Raw genomic sequence first — 16450 nt, 5'->3', positions numbered from 1 at the left:
AGGGGAACACTGTCATAGGAAGGGGAACATGATAAGATATTCACAAAGTTAGACACCTAAAGTATAACAATTTGAAATATTTGAGACATTTTGTGTTCATTGTAAGCCTCCGTCACATATAATTGTATTTCATTCTTTAATTTCAAAAGGGAGATACTGGAAGAAGACCGTCGCAAGAGATTATTGATATCAGTCTGGCACAAAGATCCATCCAATGGGTAAGTACTAAACATGTGTATATAGTGCAGCGTTGCAGAGAAGTTAGTGTATAATTTTCTCAAAGTTTTAATGTATATAGTTTTATACTTTCTGTAAGGTTAGCCTGTAAAATGTGTGTCATGTTTAAAGTATCTGTCATCAGACCTCTGTGGCTTTCTATCACATTAAGTCACACACACATGCCTACACACACGCACATATATAACAGAATGATTGTCAATAATATAACAGTGATGACCTGCAACTCTGTGGTCAGTCACCCGGCTGACATGTCTAGACAGAGATTTACTCTGGCCCATGCTAACAGAACTGATGGTGACCATCCTTACAAGTGTCAGTAACAGTGCTGGGGAGGAACAAGTCAAACATACCTACATGTGACACGTCTAGACAGAGGATGCTAACCGGCCCCGGACTCGGCAGCGGAGTTGGACGTCACTGACCGACTTGACCAAGTTGACCAACAGATATATTCAGTTCTACAGCTGGACGTTCAGGACATCGCGGTATGGACATGGGACAGTGGAAGGGGAGGTGATGGTTGTAGTCAATGTGCCAGACAGTGTCTGATCATGTCACCTCAATTCGCGATGGGATAATAAATGTCAAAATGTGAGGTTCTCCTGTTGTGTTTGTAGAATTTACTGCTAGCTCTGTCCTCTATACACAGTCCGCCCTGTCCTCTATTTGCAATCCAGTCACACACTGTTAGTATATTTGTAACATTGCTTGTATTTAGCAGTTACGAAAGAGTATCAAGCGTACTAATAAGTCTTTAACTTTGTTTCGCTTAATTAAAATAGTAAATCTTGCTCAGAGGAAACTGCAAGAATGTATGCAAGACAGATAGATAGACTTCTCTGAGATAACTCTTTTTGAAAGTTATATTTCTACAAAGCTTTTATCAACTCACACTGTCTGTCTGTCTGTCTGGTACAAATTTTAAACATGTTATTTCTCCCACTTCCCATTCTCGGATCAAGTTAAAACTTTGCACAATGATTCATTGTTCCTAACAAAACATGAATCAATTAAAAAAAAAACGAATTAATAATTCAATAGTGGTAATTAATTAATTAAGGGGGAAATACATCTTACAGTATTGAGAGTTATGGCTGTTAATGTGGAGTTTTTCTACTTTCTCTTTAAAGATTTTAAAAATATTTGCTAGTTTTTTTTTTGTTTTTGTTTTTTTTTCAGTCTAGTCGAGCTGGGGCTTGTGTGAGTTCTGACGATTTATGTAACTTTTTTGTTTTGTTACAAATGTATTTAGACGTAGTAAGAACCCTTGTCTTCGAGTCCCAAGATTAATGATTAGTTTAGTTTAGGATTATGAACTAACTATAAAAACATAATGGAACGTTTCTTCTGAAAATGTTTATTTCTTATCCAGAAAGAACTTTGGGTCACGAGGTCATTGGCTTAGTACAGTGTTTCCCAAAGTGGGGTACGAGTACCCACATGGTACGGGAAGAGTTTGAAGGGGGCACGCATTAACTATGTTCTCCTTCTAACAATTGTATTTTTCGTTTATTATTTTCGATATTTTATTTTTTTTTTTTGAGGGGGAGTGCGAGAGGGTTCTCAGAATTACGAAAATTAGTGAAGGGGTACGCATATGTTGAAAGTTTTGGAAACACTGGCTTAGTAGAAAGAGTAGTGTTGAAAGCGGGGGAGAGCGCTATTTTGTTTTATTGTGAAGGTTTGATCTCGGCGTCAAAGTGAAACAGTTTCATTCTCTATCTTCTCGCTTGATTGACATGTTTAAACAGTTTAGGGTTCCGCTTTGTGTCCCGACTCCGAATGTTTTCATTTATGAACAAACTCCGTAGAGACGCTGTCTATCTAGTTTACTGCCTCATTGTCCCGGGGTCCATGAGGGGCTAGCGCCTCACAACTGGACAATGTACTGGTAATCTGATAACCAGCAGTAGCACGGGGAAGATATTGTGTCATGGATGACCACTGTGTAGGCGGTTTCATGGGAATGGTAGTTCCGTGGTTTTCCCCGCCACAGCATCAAATCCTCAGTTCGATTTTAGTGTAATACCTCTCCTCTGTGTCAACACGATATTCAGCTATAGGATCTGTAGTGAATCATACAATGGCTTTCTATACATTACGTACAAAGTCATGTATGAATAAGAGTAGTCTTGTTTATACGAAACTTTTAGTATTTGTAAGTCAGGTCAGAAAGGAACGAAACAATCATAGCAGTAGTCTTTTTAGTATACCAATCATCTTTCATGTATCCGCCATGTTAACCTGTTTCTAAACTGCACGTGATGTTTTTGTCTTTCATCGTACGTCATACGCAGATCTTATCATGGAACAAAGTTTTGTAAACTCGTTCAAACCCAACTTGTAAAGAAACAAAGTAAATGGACACTTATTCATTGGTGAATTTTAGACATGGTTTAACATTTCATAAAAAAAATACAAGAAAGAAAGAAGGTTTTCATTGACGTTTAAAAGCAGTGGCGTCTGTCTAGTATTGTGGAAGCATGTCAGTTAATTGTATTTAGGTCTACGTGAGTGTTGGTCTGAACTGTCAATTGTTTGACGTGTCAGGTATAATGACAGCTGACTGGATTACTTCTCCCATGCGTGACTATTCTGTACGTGCGTTGTAGACACTGTGGTGAAATTTAATTTTTAAAAGTTTAGGGGTGGGGGGAATTTAAAGTTGAGATTAAAACATTTGCTATATTTAGATTTAATATTTTAATGCTGTTATCCCTTAACTTTGGAGTCATTCCCCTTTATGAGCAAACGCGCGAATCATTTATATTGTTTCGGTGTAGTCATCTCTGCATAACATTTTGCTGAGTATATTTTAATGCCATTATCCCCTAACTTTGGAGTCATTCCCCTTTATGAGCAAACTCGCGAATCATTTATATTGTTTCGGTGTAGTCATCTCTGCATAACATTTTGCTGAAGTGATTGAACCTCGATCTTTTGTCTTGTTTTGATGCCATCAGACTATCGATCATCTGTATTGATTGATTGGAAACACAAGAAGAACTCATGGTTCTCACCCTCTCGACCACTTACACGTCACGGCTCCTGTCAGCGACTTGACGTCACGCGGGGTAGTGAGCGGGGGGTCATACGCCACGGTGGTGAGTTTAGGTAACTCGTGGAATCTCGGGTGTCGGGCGCCTAATAACAGGAAGACTTTGTGGAGTTATGTAGCTCCGGGATATTCCTGACTCCCCCCCCCCATCACTAGCCTCGGCGAAGTAAAACTACTCACTAAAGAAACAATCGGACTAGCCAGTGGGTGGTTATTATCTTGACCTAATGCAATTATAGCTGACATTCGTGGAACCCTAATACAGTTAGCACTGACAAGTTGGGGATTTCTGGGTTTACTCTTTTTTTTTTCATAATAAGTCTGCTGACATTACATCGTATCATGGGAAGCAACTTATACAAGTTCCATTTGGGAATATTTAAATTCTGAGAGTTATTGTCGCTGTTAGTTTTTTGAGATGCGCATGCATGAGATTGCAACCAGCCAAAAATGTCTCTTCTAAAAGTCTTTGCCTACTTGAGTTTCTAGAGTTTCAAGTGTCTAGTTCACTTTTACTAAGTAAGATTTTGTAGGCTGCTAGCTTGAAGCTCCGCGCACTGTTTTAATTTCTGGTATTCAAAAGTGACAAATTAAATGACAAATCACGAAAACAATAAAACTTATCGGCCATGTAACCTGGCAACAGCAAAGACATAATTATTAAACAAAAATTTTTTAAAAAGTGTGGGGGTGTATTTCATGTAGCTATAAAGACTTATTCAGACATGTTCTATTTTCCAAATACTTCCCATTTCTAGTTCTAGAATTTTCTTCTACTATCCCTTCGTTAAAATGTCAGCTGGCGGGTTACTGGAGAGACTTCTCTAAAAGTATAACTGGCCTCACTCTATAGGCTTGACATCATAATACATTCGTTCTTGATACACGTTTGATTACTCTGCACTGTACTGATTCTACTAACTGTCCTCTAGTTCATAATATTTCATAGAGCTGTCTACATAACGATAGTTTCGGTATTTTATTTCAAACTATATTCTTTTTAAAGGCACTGACTGCCCAGTGTCCTGTAGTTGATAATTAAATTAATTAGAGATTCCATTGTCTTGAAGGTACATCCTCCAGCCATTTCTCTCTCATCAAGCCCCCTCCCCCTGTGGTGTCCAGTTGGATGGGAAGACTGTGACTGTATGGAAACATGGTGTCACTGGTCAATACTTGTTATTGGACTCGCTGGTCAATATTTGGTAAGATCCCAGCCCGAGTGGGCTCACTGGATGACCTTGTTGGTGTTAGCATGTACAATACTTTCCATTCAGGGCCCTGTACTCCTGTCAACACCAGATCACATACAACGTGGCTTGGGATCAAGACTTATAGACTATCAAACGCTGGCAGTAAACCAGTGAAGGGAAAAACAATTTCAAGGTTTATGGTTGAGAATGTTGACGTTCTGTCTACGGTGTCTTGTGCGTGGTAGGGGGGAGAAGTAATGAAGATCGTTTTGTCTAGTCTGAAATAAAATGAAAGCTATTATATATTTATGTTGATTTGATTTTATTGCTCTACAAAATGTGGCCCATCTTATGTCCTTGTCGTATGAGTAGTTGTATTTCCTCGTCATCAGATATCATCAGCGTGTCTTTTTTGTGTGTTGCGTGATGTCCCATGTGTTTAGTTCTTACCCTGTATTGTGGTAGGGGCGTATGTAGCTAAAGTTTGAGGTGGACACTGCCCATGACACGTCCGTGTTTTTGGTTTGTATCGACTGACATTTTGGTCATTTCTCGAAATGTTTGTAAAACGTAAGCCGTGCAAGTCATAAACTTGTCAAACAGAAATATTGTGCAGAGTTCGATTAAAGAGACAAGAATTCCATGACACGTTCGTGTTTTGCTAGGGTCACTATGCTGCACTGACGGATAGTTACACAACTAAACTTATAGTCTGAATATTGACTACGTCATATGGGCCTGGCTTACATCTGACCTTATTGTTCTAGTTCTGGTTCATATTTGACACGCGACTTGATTGACCAGCGTAGAAAAAACATTTTACGTTTTTTAATGGACTAGGGTCAGTGTCATCTGTAATAGAGCTATTGATATGTCAGTGACACTGTATCAACACGGCGACACGAATGTCCATATAAAAACAACACAGAGGTTTATGCTTTGTACCACTCCGTGTCACGCTTGAGTGCGCACGGGAGCTTTTCTCGAGTTGTTTTATTGTAGTCATTGTATATCTAACATCTAAACTTTATTAAAGAAGAGTTACATGTCCAAACCACTGCGGAGAAAAATAATTAATTTTTTTCTGAAAAAAATCAATATAAATGTTGGATCATAGACTTATATATACTATATCTAGACTGGACATGGAGACATTTTAACACTACAAAAAATGTCGTGAAAATTTTTTAAAAAGTTGGATCAAGGCGTTGTTTTGTAAAGTAGTTAAAAGAAGTTTTTTACAAAACAACGCCTTGATCCAACTTTCTACAAACTGTTCACGATGGATCAGTCGCGGATAAGAATTTATTTCCGGTTTCCAGTCTAGTAGTAGATATAAGTCTATGTGTTGGATAGTGTTTGTGGAACTCTTTTTTTATTGCAGTTTGTGTGTCAAGTCATTGCACTATCTAGCAAACCATTAGGGTTTAATTTTAGTTACAAAAAATATTCACAAAAAAAAACAACACAAAAACTAAAATCATAATAAAACTTAGTGACTATACCAGTAGATATATATAATATATGTGTTCTCTGTAGATCTATATGCGTCTTCTGTTAGTTCTATATGCGCCCTCTGAGACTCCTCGACTCAAGAAGACATACAGTAAACTAAAACAGACGCAAGATTGAGATTTATAAAACATGAATATTCACAGTGGGCTATGATTTGACTAGACAAACCCGCTAAGTAAAGTCACGCAATTTAGAGACACTTCAGGGCATAAGACTCAAAAGTAAAGTAGCTATAATACATAAAACACTGAACCATAACTTACAAATACAAAAACACAACCTGATAAAATAGTTAGAAAGATAAAGTCACTTTTCATATTCCATATGCTGGGACGCATAGAAGTACTTTTCTAAGTGCCATTAGAGCATGGAACGGATTGCCTGAATCAGCCATGAACATTAGTGACTTAATAGAGTTTAAATTTGTAATTGACTTGAACACTATGCACGCGTTAGGGCGTAATGTGCGTCCTTTTTGGAGGGACGGCTCTAGTTTATAAGACAAGATCCCGCTCGTTGAACATTTGTAGAGATTTACTATTAAACTCTTTGAAACATTTGTAGAGATTTACTATTAAACTCGTTGAAACATTTGTAGAGATTTACTATTAAACTCGTTGAAACATTTGTAGAGATTTACTATTAAACTCTTTGAAACATTTGTAGAGATTTACTATTAAACTCTTTGAAACATTTGTAGAGATTTACTATTAAACTCTTTGAAACATTTGTAGAGATTTACTATTAAACTCTTTGAAACATTTGTAGAGATTTACTATTTAACTCTTTGAAACATTTGTAGAGATTTACTATTTAACTCTTTGAAACATTTGGATCCAGCAATTCTTTTTTGAAAACACAGTTGAATTGCTCATCTAGTCACCGAGCTTGTGTTAGAATGAGTACATAGTGCACATGTTGGTCATTAACCAAAAAAACAAAAAAAAATCAATGTTCTGTAATGTTCGATTGAAACACTTTTGTAAGGCCCAGGCCCAACTCTAGCAGCATCGGCTCTATTTAGAATGTCACCCTTTAATAGAACTTAGTACAAAGTAGGGCCGTGGATCTTGGTCTTTAGGTTATTATAATTTCTGGTGCTAAATGGCGTGTCTTCATCGTTGAAACTAGAAGTTAAATACATTTGCACTTGAAATGTCCAAAGAATACAATAATCTTAGAAGAAAGAAAGACACAGATAAGAATCTCGTTTCAGCCTCTCTCTCCCTCCCTCCCTACCCAGGGTCACGTGTTCATGTTTAGACAAAATAAAAATATTTTTATGTTTAGTTCATGTCATTATAATATTTCATTGAATTTACATACTATTGTATTTTCTTCTTTTTTTTTTAAAGTTCTCTTAAAATGTGAATCTCTTCTATCTGCTTGTTCAGCCCCCACATTCACGGCTTCTAGTTAGTCTCGCGTGAGCACGTCTATAGTCAAGCTCTTGCCTCGCCCTAATTAATTCACAGCTCTCGAGCAGTTCGCGTGCCGTAGTCTACCTCATTAGCATAGCTCCTCCTATTGCTCCGCCCCTCCGAAGACTGTGTTTGCTTAATGCATTCTTTCTTATTACGCAATCTCAGGTGTCAGTCACTTATAGCTCCTCCCCCTGTCACATCAGATAACCTCTCCTCTCCCCGCTTCTTTCCTGGGACGCGAATTATCCGAGTGGAGATTTCGACGCGATTTCCGCCTTGGGCAGTGGACCTGTCCCCCTGGTATTAAAACGGGCATCGCATGGTCAGTGGTCAGTTGAATTCTGTGTCTTCGTGCGCGAACATCAGTTGATTTGCAAACTTGTTCAAATATTCTTGTTTATTTCATTTATTTTATTGGATTCATTGGACTTGGTCTACAATCATCTAGTTCATTTTGTCTTCTTTTGCATCGGCTTTGTTCAAGTCAATCAAGTTATCCTAAAGTGTAGGATAGTTCATGTTATCATAGAGAGTGTAGGATAGTTCAAGTTATCATATAATAGTCTATATTCTATATGATACACATAAACACGCATTGGATTAGTCGAGATTTATTCATCAACTGCTACACCATCTGTAAGTATTTGAAACTTTCTACATTATAAACGTCATCTCATATCTTTAGACTTTTAGGTCCACTACTAAACGTACAATAACTATACTATAATGCTTGACTAAGTCTTAGGTGAATAGCATTCTAAATGTACCTTTAATTGCTTAGAGTAGTCTACACCAGTATTACAATATCAGACCTCGGTTTACATTTATTTGTTTTGAAGTACATCCATTTCAGACCATTGGGTCTGTTGTGTGTCATTTATGGCTACTGATGACAATGTCATATGGATGTAGCTTTCTTGCCTCGAGTTTAGGATGTTAGAATAATAAGAGGCATGCATGTAATAAATACATTGAATTGTTGACGCACACAATCTTCTGATGGCATTTGTACAAAACCATTTTTAAGTCGAACAGAATCCTGTGTTTGACTATTTAGCTTGCCCCTGCCAACTCTGCACCATACTGAAATATCACGATAGTCTCCCTTTGCACCCCCCCCCCCAAACTGTATTCATTTCTAAATCAGAAAACTTGTTTAAAAACGGTCGTTATTGTTTCATTTGAAGTCATTTCCTGTTGTAAAGAAATAGGCTGAGGAATCTTTAGTACAACCTTAATGCCTTCCCTTGCAATTGTAGATCTAGGTCCGAAAGTCTTAACAAAATTAATTAGAAACAGTAGACTAGAACATGGGTAAGGTGATACTATCTTACTATCTTACAGTAAAGTAGATGAAGCTAGTCGCTAGACCAAGTCTCGGCTCTCGTATCTTTAACTACGTTTAGGCTTTCTTCCCTCTAGCTTATTTACTGTTGATCTCTCTACCTGACAATACACTTTTGACTTGGTCTGTTTACTTTTAGTCAGTCTGTCGCCTCCCGTTTTTTTTTTCTTCTCTTTTACGTTTTGTTTAGTGTTTTTGTTTTGCGCCCCATCTCCCAATATCAGCCAGCATCGCCCCCCTTCCTTTTACACACTTCTCGCCTTCACACACTATTCTTGGCGTGACCTATTGACCTCTTTTGCCAACGCCCCCCCCCCCGCTCCCCTTCTCTGCCATCTATTCATACTGAGGCACGCTCCTTGACAGTCCGTGAGACCAAGTGGTCACTCTGTTGTACCATTTATTTATTTTGTATCTCTTCCCTCGGTACCTGTCAGGCTCTAGTAGGCCTAACTAGCCCCTTGACTGACCAATATGGCTACCCAATTCGTCCAACAAGACCACAGCGAGAAGCCCCCGTACGGACAATGCCTAAATCGCTCTGACTAAGGCATAAACCTAAATATTCATTAATTCATATTTTGTCCTGGCTAAAAGGGATGTTGAAATGTATCTTTATAGAAACCAATTTTGTTCCTCTCGTGTCAAGGGCTATTACGATTATAATCCTCAAGTCGACTCCATGCGATTCATTGGTTCGGGGGGTATTGTTTGGACTTATTCGATTTGCGTCGCATTGTTCTCTGGTTACAGTGATAATAGGGCCCAGGGAAACCAGGAGAGCTCTTCAGTTTTCTACGCTCAATTCAAACTATGGCTACACCTACTTCGTATTACTCAAGGCACGAACTGACCATATTGGTCATTCAACTAGTAGCATTAAGTCCTACGACAAGGTTGTACGTTCTTTTCCCCCCTTTTCGCTCTTAGTACTCTATCGCTGACCAGAAGTTGTTTGCAGTTGGCTCTTATGTTCCGTGCATCTATCCAGCTAATAGTTCTCAGTCAGCTCATGAACTGATGAGAATAAATCACAGACTTTTTTCTCCCAACGATGACTTGTTGTATCAATTACATGTGGTCAAACGTTGGCTCTACACTTGACCATCAGGCGAGAATAGGTAAACAGAAGGAACAGGATCCTAAATAAAAGTTGGACCCACTTTCTAGGTTGAGCATCACTCACCTGTGTTTCTACTTTGACTGTTGCCACGTAACTCAAACCACTCTAAAACTAATTGCCCCAATTTAATATATTGCCTCCATCCATTTTTTCTCACTAATTGTCCACTGCCCGTGTTGCTAGGTAACTTAAAATGACCAGGAAGTGGTCTGTAACTACTAGCCCCTATCTCTCATTTCGCCATGTTCTCACAGCAAAAGTTTTATGATAGGCTCCCGACTTTATTGCACTGTGTGTTTTTATAATGGGCTGTATAATTTGTTTACACCGGTCTGTTTTTGAAAGGGTTCTCAATGACTGCGGGGGGAAAGTCTTGAAACTAGTTATCCGTATATGGATAGTTTAATGAGGAACCCAGAGCGTGGGTTAGTTTATGGTGGCCAGATCGCTGAACTAGTTTCCCTGTGCACCACCCCCCACATCTCGGGGTTTATCCTTCCCATTAACGTTGGCTTTAGTCTAAAGCGTCTGTTTTAGTGTGAGTTTGGACACTGCTCTGGGTGGTTTCATTTTGAGGTGGCCACTAGACAATGGGATTAACTTGACACGAGTAAGGAGGATTATGTACACAGTATCCACAGTGGCGACCTGCTGGTATATTGTTTCGCATAGATTATTAGCTAGTATTGACTTAAATAGCACACTTTTTTTTTTAAAGTTAAAGTTAGAACAAATGAACTCGGTAGGCCTTGTTTTCAAACTAATAGCTATAATGATCGGACGTTTTGATTTGCTTTTTTTTTTCATTATGTACACAAATATCAGCATCTAATTATTTATCAGATGTAAAACATATCAAACTAGTAGCTTCCTTGTCAAATAATTCTCTTGCTTGATATTTCTATGTACCTTGCTATTGTAATGAAGGCGTTGGATTTGACTTGAATTAGTTTCACAATGTTAATTATGTAATGTCCACATTGGTCCGTCTAACTGGTTGATGTGATATTGTATTGAACAAATGTAATGTTGATTTGAATTGCATTATAACTAGCCTCTTACTGAATCTAAGAATTCACTTCATGTTCAATCACTTCAGTTTCGGACAAATCTTGCATCTTAGTACTGTTTTCTCCAACATTTTGTTTGAAGTCTCTGGGCGCCCTCGGTTGTTACACCCTCATCCCCTGACTAAGTAGGCTTTTTATTCCGCACCGGGCTCTTGTGATCCTCTCGTGAGCTAAGTTTGACGTCACCATTCACAGCGGCGAACTAGCTCAAGTATTTAGCACGCGTGAGTTGGTCCAATCATCTCTGGAGCCATCTGTTGAGTGCCGAGTCTTTGATTTATGACGGGATCAATGCTTGTTATGTGGACTAGAAACTAATTCCACTGACCTAAGATTTTTGATATTGATGGTGTAGCTCTTGAGTGAAGTCTCCTGGTAGGGGGGGGCGACTCACTCGATGCTTTGATCATTAGCACGTTTTAGAGCACAGTGCCCTCGTTGTATCTTGTCTTTGATTGCACAATGTTATGTGCCTTCAGCGAAAGAGATTTAAAGTATAGTGAAATAACCAACTTGGTCTTTTTTCATATGCAAATAGGCACATCGCCGAGTAATTTTCTGTATGTCTTATAGGCTTCAGTTCATTTTAACTTTATGTCCTCTTTCTTTGATTATTACAACATTGAATACTAACATTTTGGATTTTAAATTCCGATTAAAAAAAAACTCTTGTTGTGTCTTTGGTTATTAAATGGTTTAATAAGGCAAATGTATCCCACGTATAGGGCTAAGTAGGCCTTCGCGAATCACATTTGTAACAATGTACTTTATCTGCATAGCGTGTTGAACGCAAAATCTATTTGAAACATTGCTCCGTCTCCTTTCAATACTTTTTTGATGACTACGAGCTAGTTAGTGGATACTCTCCCCTTTCTTTCCCACACTGTCTATTTATAGTTGTCGTTCACCATCTCTCCATTATAACACTTCCTGACTATTGTAGACACGAACATCTTATTAGCAGCCAGGTATCCAGGTAATTGAGCAACACCTCTGTAGTACTGAACCCAAGTTATCACTATTGTCAAGTGTTTATTTGGGTCTCAAGACGTTGGAACATCTGCCCCTGGCTGAAACTGGGTCACGGTTCAAGGCAGCCCCCCCCCCTCTTTTTTTTGTGTTAGTAAATAGACGCTGTTCTCTTTAGCGAGCACGATCCCTCCGCACGGCACCTGTTGACATCACGTGACGCCATGTTCAGCCTGGCGTAACTTTAATTTTCTTTGACAATAATAAGCGCAGGACTTGGTGAAAGAAATTACATTTGCGTGCATCTTTCTTGAAACTTTTTAATTTGGGAAAAAAAAAAGGAAACAAACATAGAAAGGGGGTTTTACTTATATGGCAGGTGGTTGCTATGTTTAAAATTTTATGTTATACGGGGGGGGGGGGGGATGCTTGTTGGTAACTTACCAGGTAAGGTTTCAATACTTACAAAAGGGGGGGGGGTAGTTACCATTTGAAACACTGTATTATAGATCAATGACATCTTGATAATGTCCAAATCGTTTATCTATTTAAGTGTACAGTTCTGTACTTGTAAGATTCTCTGATTGTACAAGTATTTCTTTCTTTCTTTCAAACTTTCTTAACGCTGCTCACCTGACCTTCAAAAACGAGGTCTTCTCCAAGGGATTAACTTCTGTCTTCAGTCAACGAGTTGTCTTCAAGTCGGACACACGACCAGTTGTCTGTAGTGGACAAGACCAAAGGCTCATCTTCCCACCTCCTTCTATAGAATTTCGAAGCTATTGCCAGTATTAACCAAGCCACAGGACTTGTATCAAGTGCTTGTCATCTCTTTAAATCAAGCGGCTAATGTCCGTTATATGGACAATTGTGCTGCCCCTTGTCCCGGACAATGTTCTGCGGACCCAGGGCTACGACCCCGTGAGTTCAGTGTCAGGTCAAACCTTCAGCAACAGATGTGGTGTGTACCCGCTCCCTCGGGCTCCCTGACGCCATGCTACCCATTTCATTTACCCTATTCCGATTTCTTAGTTCTATTTGATTAATTCTCTCCCTTTGAGCGTGCTGTAAACTTACACCAACTGTTTTATCTAGTGATTATGTCCCGTGTTACATACAACCTGTCGCTCATGGTATGTTGTCTCCCTTTCTTGGGCCTACTGCCACCTGCCTATATATTGTCTCGCTTTGTGAGTACTTCTTTTTGTAGTCTTACCATTCAATGAATGAAAATCTATGTAACACTATACACACAGAAGCAATAATTAAAAGTGAATGGACCCTTACAAAGCCTATTGTAAAAGCAACGACCCTCCCCACCCCCGACCCCTTTCCCGAAATGGCACCGCACTGACTAGCAAGAAGAAAGTCCTTACATTTATTTCTTTTAAAATAATAATTTAGCACCAAGCAACCTACTATTAAACTTGTTCTTGTACTTTCATTTGAAACCGCACTGAAATGATCCAGGTCTGGGAAGATGTCGAGCGTGGGTTTAAAGCTCGCGCGCGGATCTAGGGCGAGCACCTGTTGTACGCGAGCACAGGACACGGGGGTGGGGTGGGGACCAAGTAGTCCATTGTCGCGTCCCTCGCTACACGGCTCGGTTTTTTTGTGAGCGGCTTTTCTAGATTCAAACACTTAGCCAATCAGAAGGTTGTGTCTGCGTATATAACTTCTTGTAGTCAAACAGTGATTGATTTGTATTGTGGTTCTTCTTCTTCAGGACTATTACAGCAGGCTAGGTAACCTATGACATAATTGTAGACAGTAGCGTCGCTCGATAAGTATGTGCTCCTGGAAATATTGACTCTTGTTCTGTGTGTGTGTGTCTTCAAGTAACTCTTCAAAATGAAAGTTTTCACTTGTTTATCTCGTAACAACTCCATCGTGTATGAAAACACAAAGTCCAACAGTCTCATCTCAAAGTTCAACTTCAAGCACAAGAAGAGGCGTTCGGGGCCTTACTTTAAGCGCCCTAGCTCTCCTCCAGGACTGAAAAAGGGCTGCGCCTCAGACAAGGAGAATAGAGCACCGTGCGGTGCCAATTTCCAGACGTACCGAGAAATTTGCAGCGACACGCCCCCGAGACAGGGTAAAAAAAACAGCAAGAGAGGCTACCCACTTCCGCCTATTCCAACCAAAGCCAGCCAGCATGAATGTGATTCAGAGTATCTCCCATTGTCTCATGTATGTTCTCCATTAAGAGACGATAACTCTCAGGACACTACCATTATTTCTGTGGGTGTTTACGACTACCTCAACCCAGCATGTGACACCACACAGTCCACCATGAACAGCTGTGATTTCAAAGTTAGTGCTGTCACCATCACTAGCAGCACCGCGGTCACTCAGGTCCACGACCAGGCCTTCGTTCAGAGCACTGGCAGCCTTCCCCATAGGACATATAGCAATGTAGCCGTCAGTACTGACTCTCTCATGTTCCACAATACGGACTCGTTGGTCAGCGATGTTTGCCAATCAGTGGACGCCTCATCACATTACACATCATCACACTACACATCACAGAACACCGACACATCATCACACTACACATCACAGAACACCGACACATCCTCGCACTACACATCACAGAACACCGACACAACACAATGCACAGTCAACACAGCATCCAGCACACAGTACGATCACGACACATCCCTTGACCAGTACAGCCTCAACACATTAGCCATAACAGAGAGCGAAGACACGGGCGAGTACAGCCACCACGACTACTACAACTTGCCCCAGAGGTTCTCACACAATGTGATAGAAAGCTCAGAGTCCTATGACACTTTAGTAGAAGGTGAAACTGAGATTGATGTTGAAAACGTTTCTTCCAGTGCTTCCGAGTTCCTGGGATGTATGTCTTTCGGTGTCCAGAGCCTGTTAGAGAAGGTAGGTCTAGCTCTTTACATACATAACCAAGCAGACTCACTAATGCAGTCTTTTAGTCAGATCTTAGCTTTGTATTGTTAATACGCGATGCTGGCCTACATGCTTACCTGCACATGATGATTTAGTCATTTTGTGTATTTTGTTTCTAGGATCTGGATGGCTGGTACTATCTTCTAACGGAAGAAGTTGGCAGGAAGAAGCACTTACAAGCTCACACCAAGCCTAAGCCTGTTCTCACGGCGAGAAGTAAGTCCACATCTTTGTTGAGCTCACTGCTAGTACATTGACAGTAGACTTGATCACGTGACTAACCATTGTTAGTACATTGACAGTAGACTTGATCACCGTGACTAACCATTGTTAGTACATTGACAGTAGACTTGATCACTGTGACTAACCATTGCTAGTACATTGACAGTAGACTTGATCACATGACTAACCATTGTTAGTATGTTGACAGTAGACTTGATCACGTGACTAACCATTGTTAGTACATTGACAGTAGACTTGATCACATGACTAACCATTGTTAGTACATTGACAGTAGACTTGATCACTGTGACTAATCTTTGTGTTTCTATCTTCAGATCACCAGAACATTCCTCAAATCAACAAAGCTGTTGAAGGACTGGAGAGAATAGTGGTAAGTTCAGGTTTTAGTGTCACAAACATAATCAACACTACAGAAATAGTGTTTAAGAAGTTTTAGCATATTTTTACTGATCAGATTCTTATTGAGGTTTGACTTTGTGTTTCAGATAACTGTTCAACGTGGTAAAAATGGATTTGGTTTCTCATTTGTGGATGAGTTTCCACCGAAAGTTGGCCGTGTGGATAGAGGTTAGTAATTTAGGAAATTATCACCATTATGTATCGTTCGATTCATTCTATAGTCCCACTTAACCGTTCCTTTACCGAGGTCTCATTTTAAACGTTTAATTTTGTGTGTGCAGCATCTCCTGCAGAGCAAGCTGGGGTCAAGAAGGGTGACATGGTGATTCGTATCAATGGTCAGAATGTCTCAAGGTCAACTTGTGAAGGAGTGGCTCATTTGGTCAAGTAAGTAACCTATTCGATTAGTAATAAGCAATTTTTATATGTATTATAATTTATTAGAGTTAATCTATTTGTAAGTACAATTCATGAAGCTTATTTGAAGACCCAATATACGAAGATTTAATTTATGAACTGCCAATGTAAAAGTTGAAACTTCAGTGTTGTTAGGTAACATTTGACAAGGAGATTACGCGTCTGCCTCATCATATGTCAACTATATCATTATCTCCCATTGTTCTTCCAGGAAATTGAACGCCCACTCCATTACATTGGAGCTACAGAGAGAGCATGTCATTAAGAACACTGTTGAGATCTCAACTTCAGCTTCCAGCAACCCTCACCACCCCTCACCCTACAACAAACGAGGCGTGGGTACATCCACTGACCACCTCTACGAGAGCATCACAGACAGGTCTGACCACCACAAGGAGAACTGGGTCAATGGCTCACAGGATGAGTTCTTGACTGATGATGACACAGCTTATTACCATCAGAATGACCAGCCGAAAGCCATTACCAGCACTCCTCGGCCATTTATTAAACCAACTCACAGGGTAAG

The 16450-nt window shown here is 39.7% G+C and overlaps 1 protein-coding gene across 2 annotated transcripts in view; it reads left to right on the top strand.

Moving 5' to 3' along the window:
• The window catches only part of LOC106061993 (uncharacterized), an 83916-nt gene that overhangs the window by 62587 nt on the left and 4879 nt on the right, over window positions 1-16450 (top strand). For both annotated transcript variants that reach the window (XM_056040537.1, XM_056040536.1), the window contains exons 7-13: window positions 150-218; window positions 14781-14835; window positions 14985-15081; window positions 15423-15478; window positions 15594-15675; window positions 15789-15894; window positions 16136-16445. In XM_056040537.1, coding sequence (XP_055896512.1) covers window positions 150-218; window positions 14781-14835; window positions 14985-15081; window positions 15423-15478; window positions 15594-15675; window positions 15789-15894; window positions 16136-16445 — 775 coding nt within the window. The remainder of the gene's footprint in view (window positions 1-149; window positions 219-14780; window positions 14836-14984; window positions 15082-15422; window positions 15479-15593; window positions 15676-15788; window positions 15895-16135; window positions 16446-16450) is intronic.

Source organism: Biomphalaria glabrata, chromosome 9 (genome assembly GCF_947242115.1).
Source record: "Biomphalaria glabrata chromosome 9, xgBioGlab47.1, whole genome shotgun sequence".
NCBI classification, from domain to species: Eukaryota; Metazoa; Mollusca; class Gastropoda; family Planorbidae; genus Biomphalaria; species Biomphalaria glabrata.
The sequence above is the reverse complement of the archived record's forward strand: the minus strand, read 5'-3'. Positions and strand labels throughout refer to the sequence as shown.